The 19,010-nt window shown below is 38.6% G+C and overlaps 1 protein-coding gene across 1 annotated transcript; it reads right to left on the reverse strand.

Moving 5' to 3' along the window:
- Positions 1-980: 980 nt before the first annotated feature.
- LOC131478141 (C-type lectin domain family 2 member D3-like) lies at positions 981-6,931 on the reverse strand. Its single transcript, XM_058656062.1, has 6 exons — positions 6,834-6,931; positions 6,481-6,555; positions 5,312-5,407; positions 4,603-4,754; positions 2,785-2,891; positions 981-1,465 (listed from the first exon to the last, which is right to left on the reverse strand). Exons 1-6 carry the CDS (start codon positions 6,925-6,927, stop codon positions 1,336-1,338), a joined length of 654 nt encoding a protein of 217 aa, XP_058512045.1. The 5' UTR covers positions 6,928-6,931; the 3' UTR covers positions 981-1,335.
- Between the last annotated feature and the right edge of the window lie 12,079 nt (positions 6,932-19,010).

Here is a 19,010-nt window from a genome sequence, read left to right on the forward strand (position 1 = left end):
GAGAGGATAACTGTCATGCCACACCTCATGCTTTCACAGTCCCTGCATGCCTGAACCACAGAGAGGTTCTCTGTGGGCTCTTGGCCCTACCCCACTAGCATAAGGAAGCTGTTGTTGCTGCTACGTGTGCTTACTAAGCTAGCAGCAGAGCACAGGGGTGGATGTCATTGTCCTGGATCCGTCACAGTCTTGGACATTCGCTGTTTACCTAGACTGGATGATGGGATTTATTCTGTTCCTTCTTCTTATGTTAATCAGACAGATCTGTCTTTGCATTTGGGGCTAATTTTTCACACATTGCAGCCCATAGTGTAGGAGTGTGTTATTCAACCTGCATGATGAGGTAAACCCAGCCAATCTTCAGAGCTCTGAATCTTTGTTCTTCAGTAACCACTAAAATGAGAGTATTAGGAGCAATAATTTTTAACCAGGACTCTAATGCCAAAAACAAACAAGCAAACAAACAAAAAAAGATGTGGTGTGGGAAGCACTTAAATCAGTGAGCTTCTTAGAAACCTTAAAGAGGAAGCATGAGACCATTAAGTTGGGATGTTTCCACCAGTCACCTGGTGGGCCCAAACAAAAGGTAAATTCCATTGAAAATGGAATTATTTTATTACCCAGCAATCTCACCGTTGCATGTGTGTTCAAAGGAATTGATATTCAGCGAATTGAAGAAACTTCTTCCCTTGCATGTATATTCCACACTATTCAAATAATCAAGATAAAATAAACCTGGGTGTCCAGTAATGGTTATACAAATAAATTTAACAATTTGTAGTATTTTGCCATATTCCCGTCATATGTAAGGTTACATATGTACTCTGTTTCCTTCAATGCATAGATATTCATATAACTTGAGATTCTTGACAGTGATCAATAAGTGAGAAAAGGAGAGTGCATTGGTATGTATATGATGTACTCAGTGAAGAAAATAGTTATATCTAGGCATATAAATTAAAACATCCACATATTTTTATGCTTGATATGTTAATATCCACAAAGAGAAAAAAACAGATTCATCATTGATGTCTAATTCAACTTGGTTGCAAGCATGAAGTTTATTCTTTTACATTTTGATTTATGTACATTTATTTAGATATAATTTATATATTTTCTTCCTCCAGTCATTACTTGATGGACATATCCATTTATGCCATATTCTTGCTATTAGGAATTGAACTACTTTAGACATAGGCGTGCAGGCGTTCATCCATATGTAAATTCCATTTAATGCCATATGCTCCTAGAGATGGGATAGGTCAGTTTTGGAAAGATGTACTTTTAGATTGAGTTTCTTGAGGAATCCCCACACTGCTTTCCAAGACAGTTGAACTAATTATTGATGAAAGGCCAGATTCTCTCACAAATGTAAGGAAATATTCTTGTACAGTCAGCACTGTCAATGAATCGTGGTTTGATGCATCCACATTTTCCATCCATTTTAGTTAGGTGTTGAAAAACCCTGTGTCAGAGAGTATATTTACTCTAGAAAGTCAGTCATTCCATGGGGAAAATATCATTGTCCCAATTTATAATTTTGTCAGAGTGTTGTGTGATTATTATGTGAGCATGAAAACCCTGTGCCAGATGTATGAGTATCAATTCATTTGGTGCCAAGTTTCAAGAATGAAAGGACACTCAAAATCCTCACCATATTACCTCATAGTGCTCATACACTCATACCCTGTTCTACATTAAATACACCCAGAATAGCACTTCCATATGAACTTCACAATCATATGCCAAAATGTGACAACCTGCAGAAATCCCAGTGTATAACAGATTTATCAAACTTCTGTCTGAAAGTAAATGTGTGATTCCACCCATGAGCTTTATTGACAACTCTGGTTTCATCCCTTCTGGGCTAAAAGCATCACAACCCCATTCCTTTCCTCTTTCTCTCACACATTTTTACAATGGGTCTGGTTTCTGGGCTAGTGCACCCATAATATATGTTTTGATCAAACCACTAAGAGCTCTCACCTGGCAAAGTTTCAGTATGACTTCCTGAATTGTATTTTATCTTCCCCATTCAACATCCATGTAAGGTCAACACAGTTCCTGGGGCCACTCCTTTAATATCAGGAAAATTACCCTTGTCATCCCTTCTACTCCAAGCCTCCAGGAGTTTATCACTGTATGCATGAATGAATCAAATTCTTGCAGTGATCTCTCATTCCTCTATGACCTTACTTGTTCCCCCTTTTCCCCACCTCTCTCTCCTTCCTCAACTTGCTCCAGCATCTTAAAACCCTCATGTATTTCCTCAACCAAACTGATTACGCCCAGCCCTCTTTTTGAATTGTTCTTCCTTCCAAGGTACTACTCCATCAGAGACCTCCCTCAGCTTACTCATTCCCATCTTATAAATCATTACACCAATGCCACTGTCTTACTGAGGTCATTCAAGGCAGCTTTGTAATATATGAGATGATTCCACTCAATCCTCCCCCAGCGCGCGCGCGCACACACACACACACACACACACACACTGTGCTCCCACACAGCAAGGACTGCACAGTGTTCCAAGCCACTGAACATCCTCTAGTACTGTAAGTCCCTTCCCAGGCTCATTATTTCTAACACTAATTTCGCACTGCCAGGTTAACATCTACATAGTTAGGACTCTGAGCTTTGGTTTTGGTTGTCATCTGAAATATGAGACTGAATGACTTAGGGCAGTTTTTGGAGAATTGTTTCCTGCTCTTGCGTTATAATTCATGTGTCAATTGTTGGAAAAAGAAAAAACATGAATGGGTAGAATGTGAAATGCACACTTACAGCTGCTCAGTAGGCTCTGTACCATCCTGCCACTTCCACTTATGTTCAGATTCGGTTCTGTACAATCCAATCCAGTATGTATAATTGATTTTTGATTGAATGAAAGTCTGTGCAAAAATTTGAATTAGAATTATTCAAAATATCAACACTAACATTTTGTCTGCAAAGAACTCATGTAAAATGCTAGGAATAGTCAGCTGCAGACTACCCTGTCTGTTCCGCTGTGCAGAGCAGGTGAAGTGAAACTCCTAAAAGCAGAATCTCTCGAATCCTGTGACTTGAAGGATATCAAGAAAGGACATGACAGCCTTGTTTAGAAAGACACAGAGTTCTCCAAGCACAAAAATCAAGTATGGCTACTGTCAAGTTAGATGTTCTCTTCATCAAAACTTACTTTAATAAACAAGAAAGGGAAATTTTAAAATTTGGAAATATATGGAGTAATGTTCTAAAAATAAGTGAGTATGCTATTATAAGAATAGAGTGGAAATCAGTGGAGAGATGGGGAATAAGGTGTGCGTGGGTGGAGTGGAAATCCCAGAACCTACTGGATTAATATTTTGTATATATCACAAAATATTAATGTAATATATACTTTATAAATATATAAAATAATGTGGTTGCTATATATCAGTAAGAAAAATTGAATTATAAGAAATGAAGAATCAAGAATATTTCATGGAAAACATATATGACCAATAAACATGGAAAAGATGTCAGGTTCACCTGAGTTGAGATAAATACAAATCAAGATGACAAGGGAACACTTTATGGAGCCCCAATTTACATATTTAAGAATCCCAACAAATATGATTGGAGTGACAATTATATAAAAAATTGAGGAATTTTTTGCAAAACTGGATTTTTCATACTCTACTATCCAGGAAGTCCACTCCAAGGTGGTTTTGATGAATGAAGGCACATGAGAAAGTCTGGTACAGAAGATATGTCTAAGATTGTTTATTGAACAGCTGTTTATAACAACAACTGGAAACAACCTAAATTCTGTTACCTGGAGAATGGACAAGGGAGCTCTGTCCATGTAAGGGAATACCACACTGCAAGGACAATCACAACTCAGGTACAAAGTTTAAAAACAGGCTCTGAAATTAGCGTATTGTATGAACTTCAGCAAACCAAGTAAAGTCTCTGTGTATCTTCTTCTGAAAATAAGAACTACAGCACTACTTTGGAAGGTTTTATGCATATGAGATCAGGAACACTGAAACATAAATGCACTATTGATTTTTGTAATAATTTTAGTTGCTGAAATGTTTTATTCACTTCTATCATTTTCCCCTAGGGACTTAATTTTGAGCAAAAAACAAATGTATTTCCTAAAAGCCACTAACTCTCTCCCTTACTAGTCCTCTGTCTTTTAAACACAGAGCCATTTAACTACTTCTCCACTTGAGTTAACTTTCACAAGCAGAAAATTATAATGGTTTATCTTTCAACACCCAGGAAAAAGAATTATATGTTATGGAAAGGTGCCAGAAATACACTTAGTTATTCCGGATGTTTGAAGAATCATTAAAACCAAGCTCCCATTAATCCAATCACTTGGTTTTTTTTTTTTAGCAAGATCATTCATAAATCATAATGACATAAATATGAAGAACTAACAATAATTCTCTGACACCCAAAGTAAAGCCACCTCTCCTGGTTTAGGAAATATTCTTTAGGTCTGCTTGAAGCAGTTCCTCTCTCTTGCAGACACAAGCTCCCAAGGCTCAAGGAAAGCTTGACAGTTCCCCTCACCCAGGCTTTGCAAGCTTCTGAAAGAGCTCTTGATCAAGTTTAATTAAGCGAACCTACCTGCTCCTCCTTGTCATCAATCTTTACAAGGCTGGAGTCCATATTCTGGCATGACTTCTTACTCTGATTCCAACTTAGTGCTTGTTTTGAAAAATAGTAGCAATGTCTTCCATGGCAATACGATTGTGTCACCAGGGAGCTAGAGACTGTTCCTGGAATACAACAGCCACACCACCCCAACACAAGACCACTTAGAGCCAAGCACTTTAAGTTTATAATTCTTTTCTTCAGATGCAAATAATGTGAAATAAGCAACTTTTTCTTGACTCAAACAGCTTACAGCAAGCTGTGTAGAGGAAAATAGTGTTAAACCAGTTTGTCTCAGACAGACACAGGTCATCAAGAAGATTTCATGAATAAACTCTGCTCTCAGCTGTCATTATGCTGCACCTTAGGGGATCATTCACCCTGAGCCATGACTCCCTTTAGGAAGATGAACAGACAGGAATTGTGCTCATCTCAAAAGTTCTGTATTGGGAAACATACACCCATCAAGCATAAGAAGTTCAAATCTATGTGATTCCTTTTGTGAAAGTCAAGTGTTCAATTAATTATAAATTTTAAAAATGGAGGTAACAAGGAGAATAAAATTGAAGAATCTCCAGAAATCCAATACAAGCTTTCTAAAGTTACTCACTGAAGTGCACAGAAGGCAATAAGTCCATGAAGCAATAAGCTGTCCTTGTTAACTTAAACATTGACTGCGTACCTGTACCGGCTGGCACGACCGAATCAACTTCAGGTCCCGATGAAGTACTGTTTTCTTTTGTACCTCTTGTATCTTCTTTGAGGGACTTCTTATAATCTTCAGTCAACATCACAAAATTAATATCACCTTCCAACTTCTCCCCATGTTATAATATCCAGCTAAACCTCCTTCGATTCCCAAATTAATGCATTCCATATTATTGTGTGTGTTTTATTGTCTCTTTATTATTTAAAACATTCTCCATTTGTTTAGATGTTTGACTTTATAAAGCTGTCAAAATGTAAAAATATTTCTAATGTACTTTTTCAGTTTGTATTATCATGCTAACATTCATTCAGTTTTCAACAGTTTACTGTCTTCAACACTTGTGACTTCCGAATAAGCTGCATTTTGTGAAAACAGGGATGCCTCAAAAAGTTTTAAAATGGTCCTGGTGCAGTAGCCTAGCAGCTAAAGTCCTCACCTTGCATGTGCCAGGATCCCATATGGCCACCGGTTCTAATTCCAGCACTCTGCTTCCAATCCAGCTCCCTGCTTGTGGCCTGGGAAAGCAGTTGAGGACGGCCCAAAACCTTGGGACCCTGCACCCACGTGGAAGACCCAGAATTGAAAAATAACTACATTTTGATCCAAAATTTAATACAATAAGTGACATTTCTGTGATGTCACTATGAACTGCACTGCTGTGAGGATTGGTTTAGATGTGCGTGGCTGTACATGAACATTTCCTTTGGTTTATATGGTGGGTAGAATTCGTGCAGCATGGGGTTGAGGTGCAGTCTGTGAAACCATGGCTCACCACCAGCATCCATACAAGTGCCAGTTTGAGTCCCAGCTGCCTCACTTCCCTTCAGGCTCCCACCTGGGGAGCCTGGATCCCTTGTACCTGCGTGCGTAACCCAGAAGAAACTCCTGGCTCATTTGGACAATGAAACAGTAGATTGAAGAGAAGTCATCTTTTGTTTTCTGTCTCTCTTTTCTCTCTGTATACCTCTGCCCATTAAACAAATAAATTTTTAAAGAAAGTCTTTTGAATCAGAAACTGCTTTCAGTGATTTTGCTAATTTTTGTTACATTTAATTTTGTGCAAGAAAAGATTCAGCAGTAACAATTTTTTGTTTTCCATACTGAATTATGGTTCTCATAGGAAATAGACACCTGATACTCACACATATATCCTAAACCGGCAATTGTCAGCACGATTAAAAAGCATATTGTTCCCACGATGATTTTACATGTAGTTTCTGTATAAAATAAAGCACATGATATATAATGAGCAAGGGAAATGGATAAGAACAAAGTAGAATGGGTATTAAAAGTAGAGTTTAGCATTAAAACGCTATTTACTCTAAACACAGTGTCTCATCAATATTATGTAAGAATGGGTCTTCCAATATATAGAATAAGAATCAAGACATTTCATATCAAGCGTACATGAGCTTTACTGAATACTAAATTTTTATTTTTTTCCTACTTGACATTAGATTTTCAGAAACTAGGAAACAAGGAGACAAAGCCTTACTTCTCTTTTTGCTGGTGGGATGGTTTTTGCCTGGCTTCGCTTTCTTGGCATAAGGCAGCTTCAGCTCTGAGTATGTCACTCCCTGCTCACTCATTTCTGGGAGCTTCCCAAGTCAAACTGAATCTGTGAAAATTTGAAATATGTTTCACAAAGAATGGAAAGAACCAAACGAGTGATATGTACTATGGGTTGCAGAAAGTAAATTATAATCATCATTTCAGGAAAATTATTCTTTCACAAAGATTTGTTGTATTTATTTGAAAGGCAGAGAATGCCAGAGAGGAAGAGAGAATGGGCAGGCGAACTTGGTTTGACTGGTTCCCTGCTTTAGTGGCTGGGGTGGTTGGCGCTGAGCCTGGTGGAAACCAGGGGCCTGAAACTCCAGTTGGGTTTCCTACACGATTGGCAGAATCAGGAAGATTTGGGCTCTCTGCTGCTGCCCTTGCAGGCACAGTGGAAGGAAACTGGAAGCAGGGCAGCCAGGACAGGAATTAGCACTTTGATAAATGATCTACCATCACAAACGCTGGCTAGAACCACTGCAGCATAATACTAGGCCAGAAAATACTGATTAACGTTTCTTTTATGATGTCTTAGAGAACAGAATTGAAATTAGGAAGAAATATATGAAGCCAAAGCTAGGAGCATATGAAAGCATCATTCATGGGGACAAGCATCAGTTATAGCCCTAAGAGCAACTATACAAAATGATGTGTTTCAATTTATAGGTTAGAGAAACTATATGCCAGTGAGTAAAATAGATCGTACTTCAAGAACATATATTTTCCACGGTAACTAGTTTTTGCATAGATTTTTTTTTCATTTTGTATGTATACACATAAATAATAGGAAAACACATTGCTTAATATTAAATGACAGCTTTTTTTTTACTAAAAAAATGATCATAATACCAAATCATTCCTATTTTATTTGCTATAGGTGACATCAGGATAAGGACATTTGAGGTTGAGAAATTCACTGCTAGCCAGTTAATAGCATTCATTGTGATGAAAACAAAGGCACTATATATAATATCCAAATTGCTTAAAGCACTTGAGAATTTAAAAAATCATATTCATGTTAAGGATTGTGACACATTCTCATTTTGCACATTCCTGCTTTTATCTCTACTATAAATATTTAACATTAAATAATTAACACAGATCCTATTTTCAGTTCTTTCTTGCAGATTACAAAGCTCTCCCATCTTCCGGCACTTCTTTCCTCTATCAAATGCTACTTTATTCCCCTTTCATTACCAGAGTGCTGCTGGCGAGGTTGTGACACATACCCACAGTCGCTGGTGTCTATGCCTTTCCCTTGGGACTTCACCAGCTGGAGGAACAGCTTGGTCAGGAACACAGCTAGGACGTCTTGGCTCTGCTGGCCTCTCAGCTCTGCTGTGAGACTGGGCGGTTCCTGATGTGTGAGACCATCCCTCAGAGACACCTGGTGTGATGGTACAGATGATCACGTGACGCTTGATATTCCCACAGCAAGTTTCCAGTGATGTCAGCGTCTCATTTGTTCCCACAGCCTGTGTCAGAAAAGTCATAAAGAACCAAAATGGTTAGTTGTATCACCATTAAAGGTTGAATTGTAGCAGTTACAATGAAGCTTGGAAGAAAAATGAAAACAGTATCTCAGATTCATTTGAGACTGCAAAATAGCTAGCAAAAGTTTTGAAAATATAAAAAGTAAGAGGATAAACACCCATATCTTGCCTGGAATGATTTGTACAGTTTTCCTTTTATAAAAGAGATGTAAATATGCACTATCTAGAGTGCAGAGAGGAATGTCAAAATGGCCACAAACACTGGCCCATAGGTTTAAAATGCCATCCTCAGCATATGCAGGTTACTTGATGAGTTACAGTAATTATACATGTTTGAAATGTCCCTTGAGTCATTCAAAGCAGCTTGTTACTGTGCTACTTGTTACTGTTACACATCAAAATTAAAATTATAAACAGAAAAATAAAAGAAATTCTGGATATTAAATAAATCCTAGACTATATTTAACTAAAATATAGCTAAATAGAAGACAGAAATATACTCAGCAAACTAAGATTATATTGTATTTGCAATTTTTTCATGGTAGGAAAACATTCACTTTTATTTTAGCAGGAACTAGTAGAAAATGGAATTTAAATTAAATGATCTTTCAGAGCCCGGTGCGGTAGCCTAGTGGCTAAAGTCCTTGCCTTGCATGTGCCGGGATCCCATATAGGCACTGTTTCATGTCTCTGCAGCCCCACTTCACATTCAGCTCCCTGATTGTGGCCTGAAAAAGTAGTCAAAGCCTTGTGACCCTGTACCCAAAGAGAGACCTGTAAGAGGCTCCTGGCTTTGGATCTGCTCAGTTCTGCCCGTGAACCATTTGGCAAGTGTATCAGCAGATGGAGGATCTTCCTGCCTCTCTTCCTCTGTGCAGATCTGTGTTCCCAGAACAGAAAAAATGATGTTTCAAATGTTTCACCACGACTAAAACATATCTTACAAATGTTGAAGGTATCCGAGTTTTATTCTTTAAAATATAACAGGGACTTCAAATAGTTCACAGAAAAATGGAAGGAGAAACTATGGCAGGACAGATGTTTGGCCTCATGAGTTAATATGCCCACACCCGTGCTGGAGCATCCAGATTCAGTTCCAAGTCAGCTCCTGAGACCTGCTTCGTGCTAACGTGGACCTTAGGAAGAAGGGATGGCTCAGGTTCGTGCACAACAGGCAGTTTGGATTGGAGTTCTCAGCTAGTGGCCATGACCTTGAGGCAGCTCCAACCACTTCAGGCAGTTGGAGGGCAAGACAAATTGGATGGGCGCGCTTTCTCTTTGTTCTATTTCTATCTTTCCTTCTCTGTGTGTCTATCTGTGTGGCTTGCAAAAAAATTAAAATTGCAAAAATATTTACAACCCCCTCAATGTATTTTTACATTAGTATGAACTGTCTTCCAGGCTTAACTATGTGAACTTCTGGCATTTTTCAGACCTCCTCTGCCACTTACTTCATTGTATCAATATTGATTGCTATTGTACCAGTGAGATTCCTCTTGAGTGGCAGAATGACAATTTTCACTCAGGAATTGTCTTAAAGCCTGGACAGATCTGCCTAGCATGGCCTTTTCTGTTAAGAAAGCAGTAAGTCACATCAAAAGTTGTTCTCTGACAAGAACAATCCAGATAATCCATGAAGTCAAAGAATCAGAATGTTGAGGTCAGAAGGCTAGAAGATCAACTGAATTCTGTGGGATTTTAGGTAGCATAATGGAGGAAGAAGTGACTGAATAAAATAATATAAAACTAGAAGGAAAAAAATTAATGAAGACAGGAGAGAGGGGATTCCAATTTGGTGTAATCAAATTCTTACAGTGGTTGTGACTGGACTGGGCCAAAGTGGGGAGCTGAAACACAGTCCAGGTCTCTCGGATGGCAGGAACACAACTATATGAGCCACCAAGGCTGCCCCACAGCATTGAGTCAGCAGGGAGCTGGAAACAGGCACCAGAGCCTGGGTACTGGCATGTTAGCAGCTAGGCCAAGTGCCCAACAGTAACACACTCTTAAAAGCTAAGTGTGGGTATTCTTCAGTCTCTACAAACTCTGCTCCATGGGGCTCTATTCTCATTCTCCAAGCCTTTCAACAGGCTTCCACAGGAACTCATCAGAAACAATGCATCAGGGCAGAGCCCAGGGAGAGCCCTGAGTGACAGAGGGGTGTGCAACCTCACTGTTTCTCCCAGATTTCCTTCCTCGCAGAGAACAAAAGCTTTTAGATACCAAGGAAATCCAGAAAACCCTTATGTCCCCAGAAACCGGAAATTTGATGATCCTTGTGGTAAAGTTTTAGCCATTATGCCAAACCTTGCTCTAAATACTTGCTTTAATTTTTCTTTTCTTTTAGCTCTTTTGATTTTTTAATTTAAATTTTATTATTTTGTGATGCACTTCTCTGGGCTGTTGGATTTCCTTTTCTCCCTTCCAATGATTTCTGTTGTAATATTACAGTAGATTAGTCCTTCGTATGGTTCTTGCTGGCTATTAACAGAATGGTTCATATCAACTTTCTTCTCATTTGGAATGGGCCAACGTTGCCCTTTGCCTTTCTTCGGGTCTTAGAGAAAATAAAGTGATGCTAAGAGGGAGTTAGAAGCAGAATCCCTTTGCAGAGGAGGAAACCACTATTGCTCTCACCACAACCCTTAACTGAGTAGCAAACAGCTCAACTGTGACTACTGCAGGAAGCTCTTTTCTCCAGGCCTATACAAAAAAATGTCCTGCTGCTGAAGACACAGTGGAAGTACAGGTTGCTCAACATAGAAGAAAAGAAGCAGTGTGCTTTCAGGGTCAGGGCTCCCACAATGACACAGGACAGAGGTGTGCTGTGCCTGCAGAAGGTGAAGTCTTCCACAGCTGAGGTTGCCAAGACATGAGGAAGAGGCTGAGTGTTGGGAGGAAGGAACAGGGAACGCTGTAAAAGCCACAGTCCTCAGGCCGCAGCTCAAGACTGAGGATTGACCCTGAGAATTAGGAATGCCTCCTCTTCTCAACACTGTCATACTTCATGCTAGAAAACAAACAAGCTACTACCAGAGGGAATGGCAAGAGTTTAGAGATATTTCTCAGGGTGCAGGTGAGCAAGCTTTCTAAAGCAAGAGGATGAGACAAAAATAGAAAAAAAAAAAAACACCAAAATGAAACAAAAAACCTCTATAGCTCCATAGAATGACATGAGGAGCAAGGTAACAGGTATTAGTTGAATTTTCATAACACAGTTTCTGTAATAACACAGTCCACGTATATAAGCAATCTTTAAAAAGTTTATGGCAAATGATATTATGATGTTAGTAATATGCTTTTTTAAGAAGAACATTTATTAGTTTGATGAGGTCCCAATTGTTTATTTTGGTCTCGATTTCTACTGCATTTGGAGTCTTTTTTAGGAAGTGAGGGCCTACCCCTAAGTGTTGCAGTGTGTTTCCAACGTTTTCTTCCAAAAGTTTGAAGGTTTCTGGATGTAGGTTTAGATCTGTTATCCATTTAGATCTGATCTTAGTGTATGGTGAGAGATGTGGACCTATTTTTTTTGTTTCTGCAGGCTATTAACCAGTTGTCCCAACAGCATTTATTGAACAGACCTTCCCATTTGCCTGGATTGTCGTTTGTCTTTTTGTCAAAGATTATTTGGCTGTATCTAGAGAAACAATCAACAAAGTAAAAAGGCAACCCACAGAATGGGAGAAGATCTTCGCACACGACATAGGTGATAGAGGGCTGATCTCCAGAATATACAAAGAGCTACAAAACAACCAAAATGTCAAAACAAACAAGCCACTCAAGAAATGGGCACGGGAAATGGGCAAACACTTCACAAAGGAACAAACCCAAATGGCAAATAAACATATGAAAAAATGCTCAAGTTCCCTGGCAATAAGGGAAATCCAAATTAAAACATCAATGAGGTACCACCTAACGCCAGTAAGACTGGCCCACATGAATAAAAGCACCAACAACACTTGTTGGTGAGGTTGCGGGGAAAAGGGATCCCTACTCCACTGCTGGTGGGGCTGCAGGCTGGTACAGCCTCTATGGAAATCAGTATGGAGAATATTCAAACAACTCAAATTCAACATACCGTATGATCCAGCAATAGCACTCCTAGGAATATATCCAGAACAATTGTTTTATGAGAAACCAACATGCACTCCTATGCTCATAGGAGCACAATCAGTAATTGCAAAAACATGGAAGCAACCAAAATGCCCATCAACAGAGGATTGGATAAGAAAGCTATGGTTCATCTACTCCATGGAATACTACTCAGCTATTAAAAAAAACAAAATGCAGTTCTTTGTGGCCAAATGGGCCAAACTGGAAACCATAATGCTAAGGGAAATGAGCCAATCCCAAAAGGTTAAATACCACATGTTTGCCTTAATTTAAGATGATATGATGTTATGTATAACATGTTATGTTTTGAATGTTATATGTTGTGTATAAACTAAAATTGAAGTATAGGTGAGGTGGTCACAGAAGGTGGCTGGGAACTCGCATTTATCTTTAACATATTGGTTACTCATTACTATGTCAATTAATTCCATAATGATGTAAATTTTTGCTGATGGTATGTTGGAGCTTTTAATTGTTCGGGATGATACTCTGCTGGCTCTGTCTTCAGACCAGAGAGGGTATACCTAAGAAGCCGTTGAACTTGACTGGACAATAAGATGTTGGACTCTATGTTTGGTATATGCTTGCAATGGGGGAATCTCAACTGAACTTGAGCTGTGGTTATGCAACAAGGTGGAGGAATCCACCATGGTGGGAGGGTTTGGGGAGGAGTGGGGAGAACCCAAGTATCTATGTAACTGTGTCACATAATACAATGTAATTAATGAAGTTAAATAATAAATAATTAAAAAAAGAAGAACATTTATTTTAGATTTGTAAAAAAGTTCAAACAGCATCCTCACAGATTTTAGATTTTTAAAAAAGTTCAAACAGCATCCTCACAGATTTTAGATTTTTAAAAAAGTTCAAAAAGCATCCTCACAGATGCCCACACAAATCTTTTTCCCTTTGTGTTCTCATCTGATGTCCGTCAGACAAGGAGCCATATGTTGGTCTGTGAAGGTGACCAGTGCTCTAGGTTTCATTGACGTCCCACTTGTGTGGTGTCTGTGGGTTCCAAGATCTCATTCAAGTTCCCACAGTGTCTTCAGTCACCATGTCTCCTTCACATACTAGCTGTGTCCCGCGAGCTTTGGGGCAACGTCCCACATAAAAGTGTTCGGTATCTTCTCCACATTTATAAAATCCCAGACTCTTTCTTTCTTTCTTTCTTTACATTGCCACATTTACCAAAATGGTTTTCAAACTGGTTATCAGCAAACCTCTAAATAGTTATTTTGGCATTTCCTCTTTGAGACATCACTCGGGTAGTGGACATGGTGTAAGGAGCATATATAAGGCCAACCAACTGCCTTCATTTTTTCTTTATTCCTTATTCACAAAAAATTCTATATACTTTCTAAATAACTCATTTTTTGCATATTCTTCACATTATAACAGAGTGTAAAAATGCTAATTTGTCGCATTCATTTAACTTTTATCAATTTAATTAAAAAAGCTATGTGAAAATTGTATTATAAAAATTGATTGAAAAAAAATTGATTGAAAAGGTTAACTTTATTAATTGGGGGACTTTGTCTCTGAATTTTTTTTTTTAAAGATTTTATTGTTATTGGAAAGCCGGATATACAGAGAAGAGGAGAAACAGAGAGGAAGATCTTCCGTCCGATGATTCACTCCCCAAGTGAGCCGCAACGGGCCGGTACGCGCCAATCCGATGCCGGGACCAGGAACCTCTTCCGGGTCTCCCACATGGGTGCAGGGTCCCAAAGCTTTGGGCCGTCCTCTCCTGCTTTCCCAGGCCACAAGCAGGGAGCTGCATGGGAAGTGGAGCTGCAGGGATTAGAACAGGTGCCCATATGGGATCCCGGGGCTTTCAAGGCGAAGAATTTAGCCACTAGCCCACGCCGCTGGGCCCTGAATTTTTTTTAATTGTATGCATTCCTATCTCATGTAACAAGGCTGTTATGCTGCTTAAGTTTTTATGACCTATTGTCAGTTTCATATTTTATGTACTTTTTCATTTATTTCATTCTCAGTTTATAACCTGGTTTACAACCTTATCATTGTTGCATTCCATGTACTGTAAGCTGTTTTTTCTATGAATAAATTACAGTACCAACTAGGTTAAGTAGATGTGAAATGATGGCACATGAATGACCTTCAAGGGCATAGAAAGTTCATGTTGAAAGGAGGTTATAGGAAGCATTCTGAGAGTTATTTCAGTGTGTTCATGACAGGTGTGCTCTTTGGTGAAAATATCTATATTAACAACTGAATAGTAGCATGAATTCGACATTAGCCAAGCAGGGGAATAAAAACCTTGTCAGCCTGGAAGATTATAATTCCTGGGTGTGCCCAGAACCCAATGCATTTCTTTAAGGGAAAGTCTCACCGCCTGGAGATTTTCAAATATGCTTTCAAAGGCAGTTCTACAGAGAAAAAGTTAGAGAATTTAGCTTTGATGCCATTGTTTAGAAAGTGATAGGTAAGTATTGCTATGGGGATGAACTGGGAAAGAATTTCAAACCACAGGAAAACGCTTTTAAAAACAAACAGGTGTTGGGCCTGGCACGGTAGCCTAATGGTTAAGTCCACACCTTGCATGCACAGGGATCCAATATGGATGTTAGTTCTAATCTCGGTAGCACTGCTTCCCATCCAGCTCCCTATCTGTACCTTGGGAAAGCAGTCAAGGATGGCCTAATGCCTTGGGATCCTGCACGTTTGTGGGAAACCTGGAGGAGGGTCCTGGCTCCTGGCTTTGGATCGGCAAAGCTCTGGCCCTTGTAGCAGCTTGGGGTGTGAATTAATGAATGGAAGATCTTTCTTTGTGCCTCTCTTCCTCTTTGTATATCTAACTTTCCAATTAAAATAAAAATCAATCTTTAAAATAAAATAGCAGGTGTCAGCATTGTGGCATAGCAACTTCAGCCGATGTTTGTGAGACCATCCACCCCATAGAGTCCCCTGGTCCACAGTTCCTTCCACTTCTGATCCAAGTTCCTACTAATGCTTGTGGGAAGTAATGGGGGATAGTCCCCAAGTACTTGGGAGTCTGTACCTACAAGGGTGACAGAAGAAGCTCCAAGTTCCTGTCCTCCATGTGACTTAGCACCAGATGCTGTGATCATTTGTGTAGTGAACCAATGGATGAAGATTCTTTCTCTCTCTCAAACACACACACACACACACACACACACACACACACACACACACAGTCTCTCTCTTTCTATATACCTGAATTTGTATGCACAAAACAAATCTAAAATTTATTATACAATACAACTGAAACAGATGTGCATCTTGGGATCCTTGAAGGCCCTGTACCCAGCCAGTTCCTGTGGTTGACTGGAAAAAATATTGCTGTTGGCACTAATGAGCACCTACTTCGAGGGTTAGAGAAAGTATAAATATGCTCACTGAATTAGAAAAAATAAAGTTTGGCACAGTTACTGTAGCTGTAGCATTTTGATTTTGTTGTATTAAAAGAGCTATATATAAAACCCACAGCATTTTAAGCCATTTCCTTGTCCTTTCATTTTTAGAGGCAGTCTATTTTTTCAGATAATATAGAGATAACACAAGAAGTGGACAAATGCTGCTTTTAACTAATCATATATTCATATTTGTTGTAAATCACCAAATCTTGATATTCTTAGGATGTCAACTTAAACATATAGGCCAATGTTTGTGTCCATTTTGGCATTCCTCTATCTGTAATATAGATAAATGACAGGTATAGATTGATATTGCAATATTTTAGTTTTACTCTAAAGACAAATCTGTAGAAAGCATGCCACTCAGGATATGCATGTTATCACCTTACTTTTTATAGGCTTAAAATTCGTATTAACTATTTCCTAATCTCGTAAGATTTTGAGATGTCTTTTTTTTTTTCATTTTCCAAACTTCTTTGTTACTTCTATACTTCACCCTTAAATGGTCCTGAAAGTCACCATTTTAGTTACTGTGACTTTTCTGACACAGGCTGCAGAAACAAATGAGTTGCTGACTTCACTGGAAACCAGCTGTGGGAATGTCAAGCATCATGTGATCATCTACACCATCAGACCAGGTGTCTCTGAGGGATCGTCTCACACATCAAGAACCGCCCAGTCTCACAGCAGAGCTGAAAGGTCAGCAGAGTGAAGACGACCTGGCTGTGTTCCTGACCAAGCTTCTTATCCAGCTGGTGAAGTTCCAAGGTAAAGACTACAGGTATGTGACACAACATCGTCACTATTATTCCGGTAATGGAAGTGGAATAAATTAGCATTTGATAGGTGAAAGATGTGCAGGAAGATGGGAGAGCTTACTACTCGAGAAGATGTTAATATCTAGTGTTAAAAGTTTGTTTTAGAAATAAACACAGAAATAGATCAGATTGCGAATGTGTCAAAATATTTAAAAAGAAGACTATGACTTTTAAAATTATCAGGTGTCTTGTAGAATGTGTTTAAGCTATTACATTTTGTGCTTTGCTATCTCATCACAATGTATGAGATCGAATTGACTACCCTTGCAGTCCTCACACCTTAAATTTGCAAATCCTGATGTAATCTGTGCAGGGAAATTATGAATGAGTGGAAGCGTAATCATTTTTCTATCAAAGATTGTCTAGTTTAATGTTTACCAATATAAACATTAAAATTTTTCTTATTATTTACGTGTACTTATGCAAGATGAACTTTAAAAAAGCTACACAAAAAGTAGCTACATGGGAAAATACATGATTCTGAATTAAGATCTATTTTGTAGTCTGCTAATTTAAATATTGAAGCACATAATTTCATATGCTTGATCTTAGGAGTATAACTGATGCTTGTCTCAGTAAATTTTACCTTTATATGCTCCTAACTTTGACTTCTATATTTCTTCATTATTTCAATTCTAAATTAAGTTTAAGTTCAGTGACTTCCAATAGGAAAGAGATAAACAAATGATGGGATGTGATGTAAGATGACTTGGAAACTGGGGAAGCTCACTGAATTAGTGTGTGTGTGTCTTTGCTAAAGGAGATGACTCTTCAGTATCTATCATGGTCACTTGGAGCTATTGCAGACTAAGTTATTGAATACCATTTTGCAAGACAAGGTGTCAATCTGAATATATGTACATGAAATATATCATTTTTGCTACTAAACTATTTTAAAGCAGTTTAAAATTATACCATAGTATTCCACAAGCTGATATGGACCACTATAACTGAATAGGGTCTTTGCAAAGACATAAGAAGAAAGAAAGAGAGAAAGAAAGGGAAGAAAGGGAAGAAAGGGAAGAAAGGGAAGAAAGGGAAGAAAGGGAAGAAAGGAAGAAAGGAAGAAGGAAAGAAAGGAAGGAAGGAAGGAAGGAAGGAAGGAAGGAAGGAAGGAAGGAAGAAAGAAAGAAAGAAAGAAAGAAAGAAAGAAAGAAAGAAAGAAAGAAAGAAAGAAAGAAAGAAAGAAAGAAAGAAAGAAAGAAAGAGAAAGAAAGAAAGAAAGAAAGAAAGAAAGAAAGAAAGAAAGAAAGAAAGAAAGAAAGAAAGAAAGAAAGAAAGAAAGAAAGAAAGAAAAACTATGAATCAATTTCCTGGCCTAGCATTGTGGCGCAGTGCGTCAATGCAGCTCTTTCCAGGCTGGGTCTTACATAGAAATGCACATTTGTGTCCTGGCTGCCGCACTTCCATTGCAGCTCCTTCTTGTGCCGGTGATGACAGCAGCAGATAACCCAAATCTTCAGAATTCCACCATCCACCTGGGAAACCCAACTGGAGTTCCTGCCTCCTGGTTTCCACCAGGCTCAGCCTCATAATCCCAGCCACTAAAGGAGTAAACCAGCTGATGCAAGTTCTCCTGGGCTTTCTCTTTTCTCTTGAATGCTCTGCCTTTCAAATAAATACAACAAATCTTTTTAAAAATCATTAACTTTCCAGGCAACTCCAGAGAAACGGTGACTTCAATTTACTTTCTGCATTCCAGAGTACATATCACTTATTTGGTTCTGGTGAAACATATTCCAAATTTTCATTGAATCGGTTTGACTTGTGAAACATTTCTTGTGTGTGTGTGTGTGTTTTCCTGAAGCTCTCAGAAATGAGTGAGTGGAGGAGAGACACATGCAGAGCTGAAGTTGGCTCAGTCAAGAGAACAAAGTCGGGCAGAAGACATTTCACCAGCAGAAAGAGAGGTAAGGACTTTTCTCTTGGTTACCTGGTTTCTGAAAATGTAATGCCAAGTAGGAAAAATGAAACTTTAATACTTAAAAAAGCTCATGTACATTTGATAATAAATGCCTTGCTTTTTATTTTGGACAATGAAAGCTCCATTCTTGTCTAATATCAATGAGACCTGTTGATTAGAGTAAATAGTGACCTCAGTGCTAAATTCTACTACAAATAGCCATTCAGCTTTAGTTTCTACCTATTTTGCCGTGCTCATTTAATTATCTTGTGCTCATGTGTTTTGATTTTGTACAGAAACTCCACGTACAATCATCCTGGGAACAATATGCGTTTTGATCCTTCTGGCAATTGCTGGTTTAAAACATATGTGTGAGTATCAAGTGCC

This window comes from Ochotona princeps, chromosome 27, assembly GCF_030435755.1.
Source record: "Ochotona princeps isolate mOchPri1 chromosome 27, mOchPri1.hap1, whole genome shotgun sequence".
NCBI lineage: Eukaryota > Metazoa > Chordata > Mammalia > Lagomorpha > Ochotonidae > Ochotona > Ochotona princeps.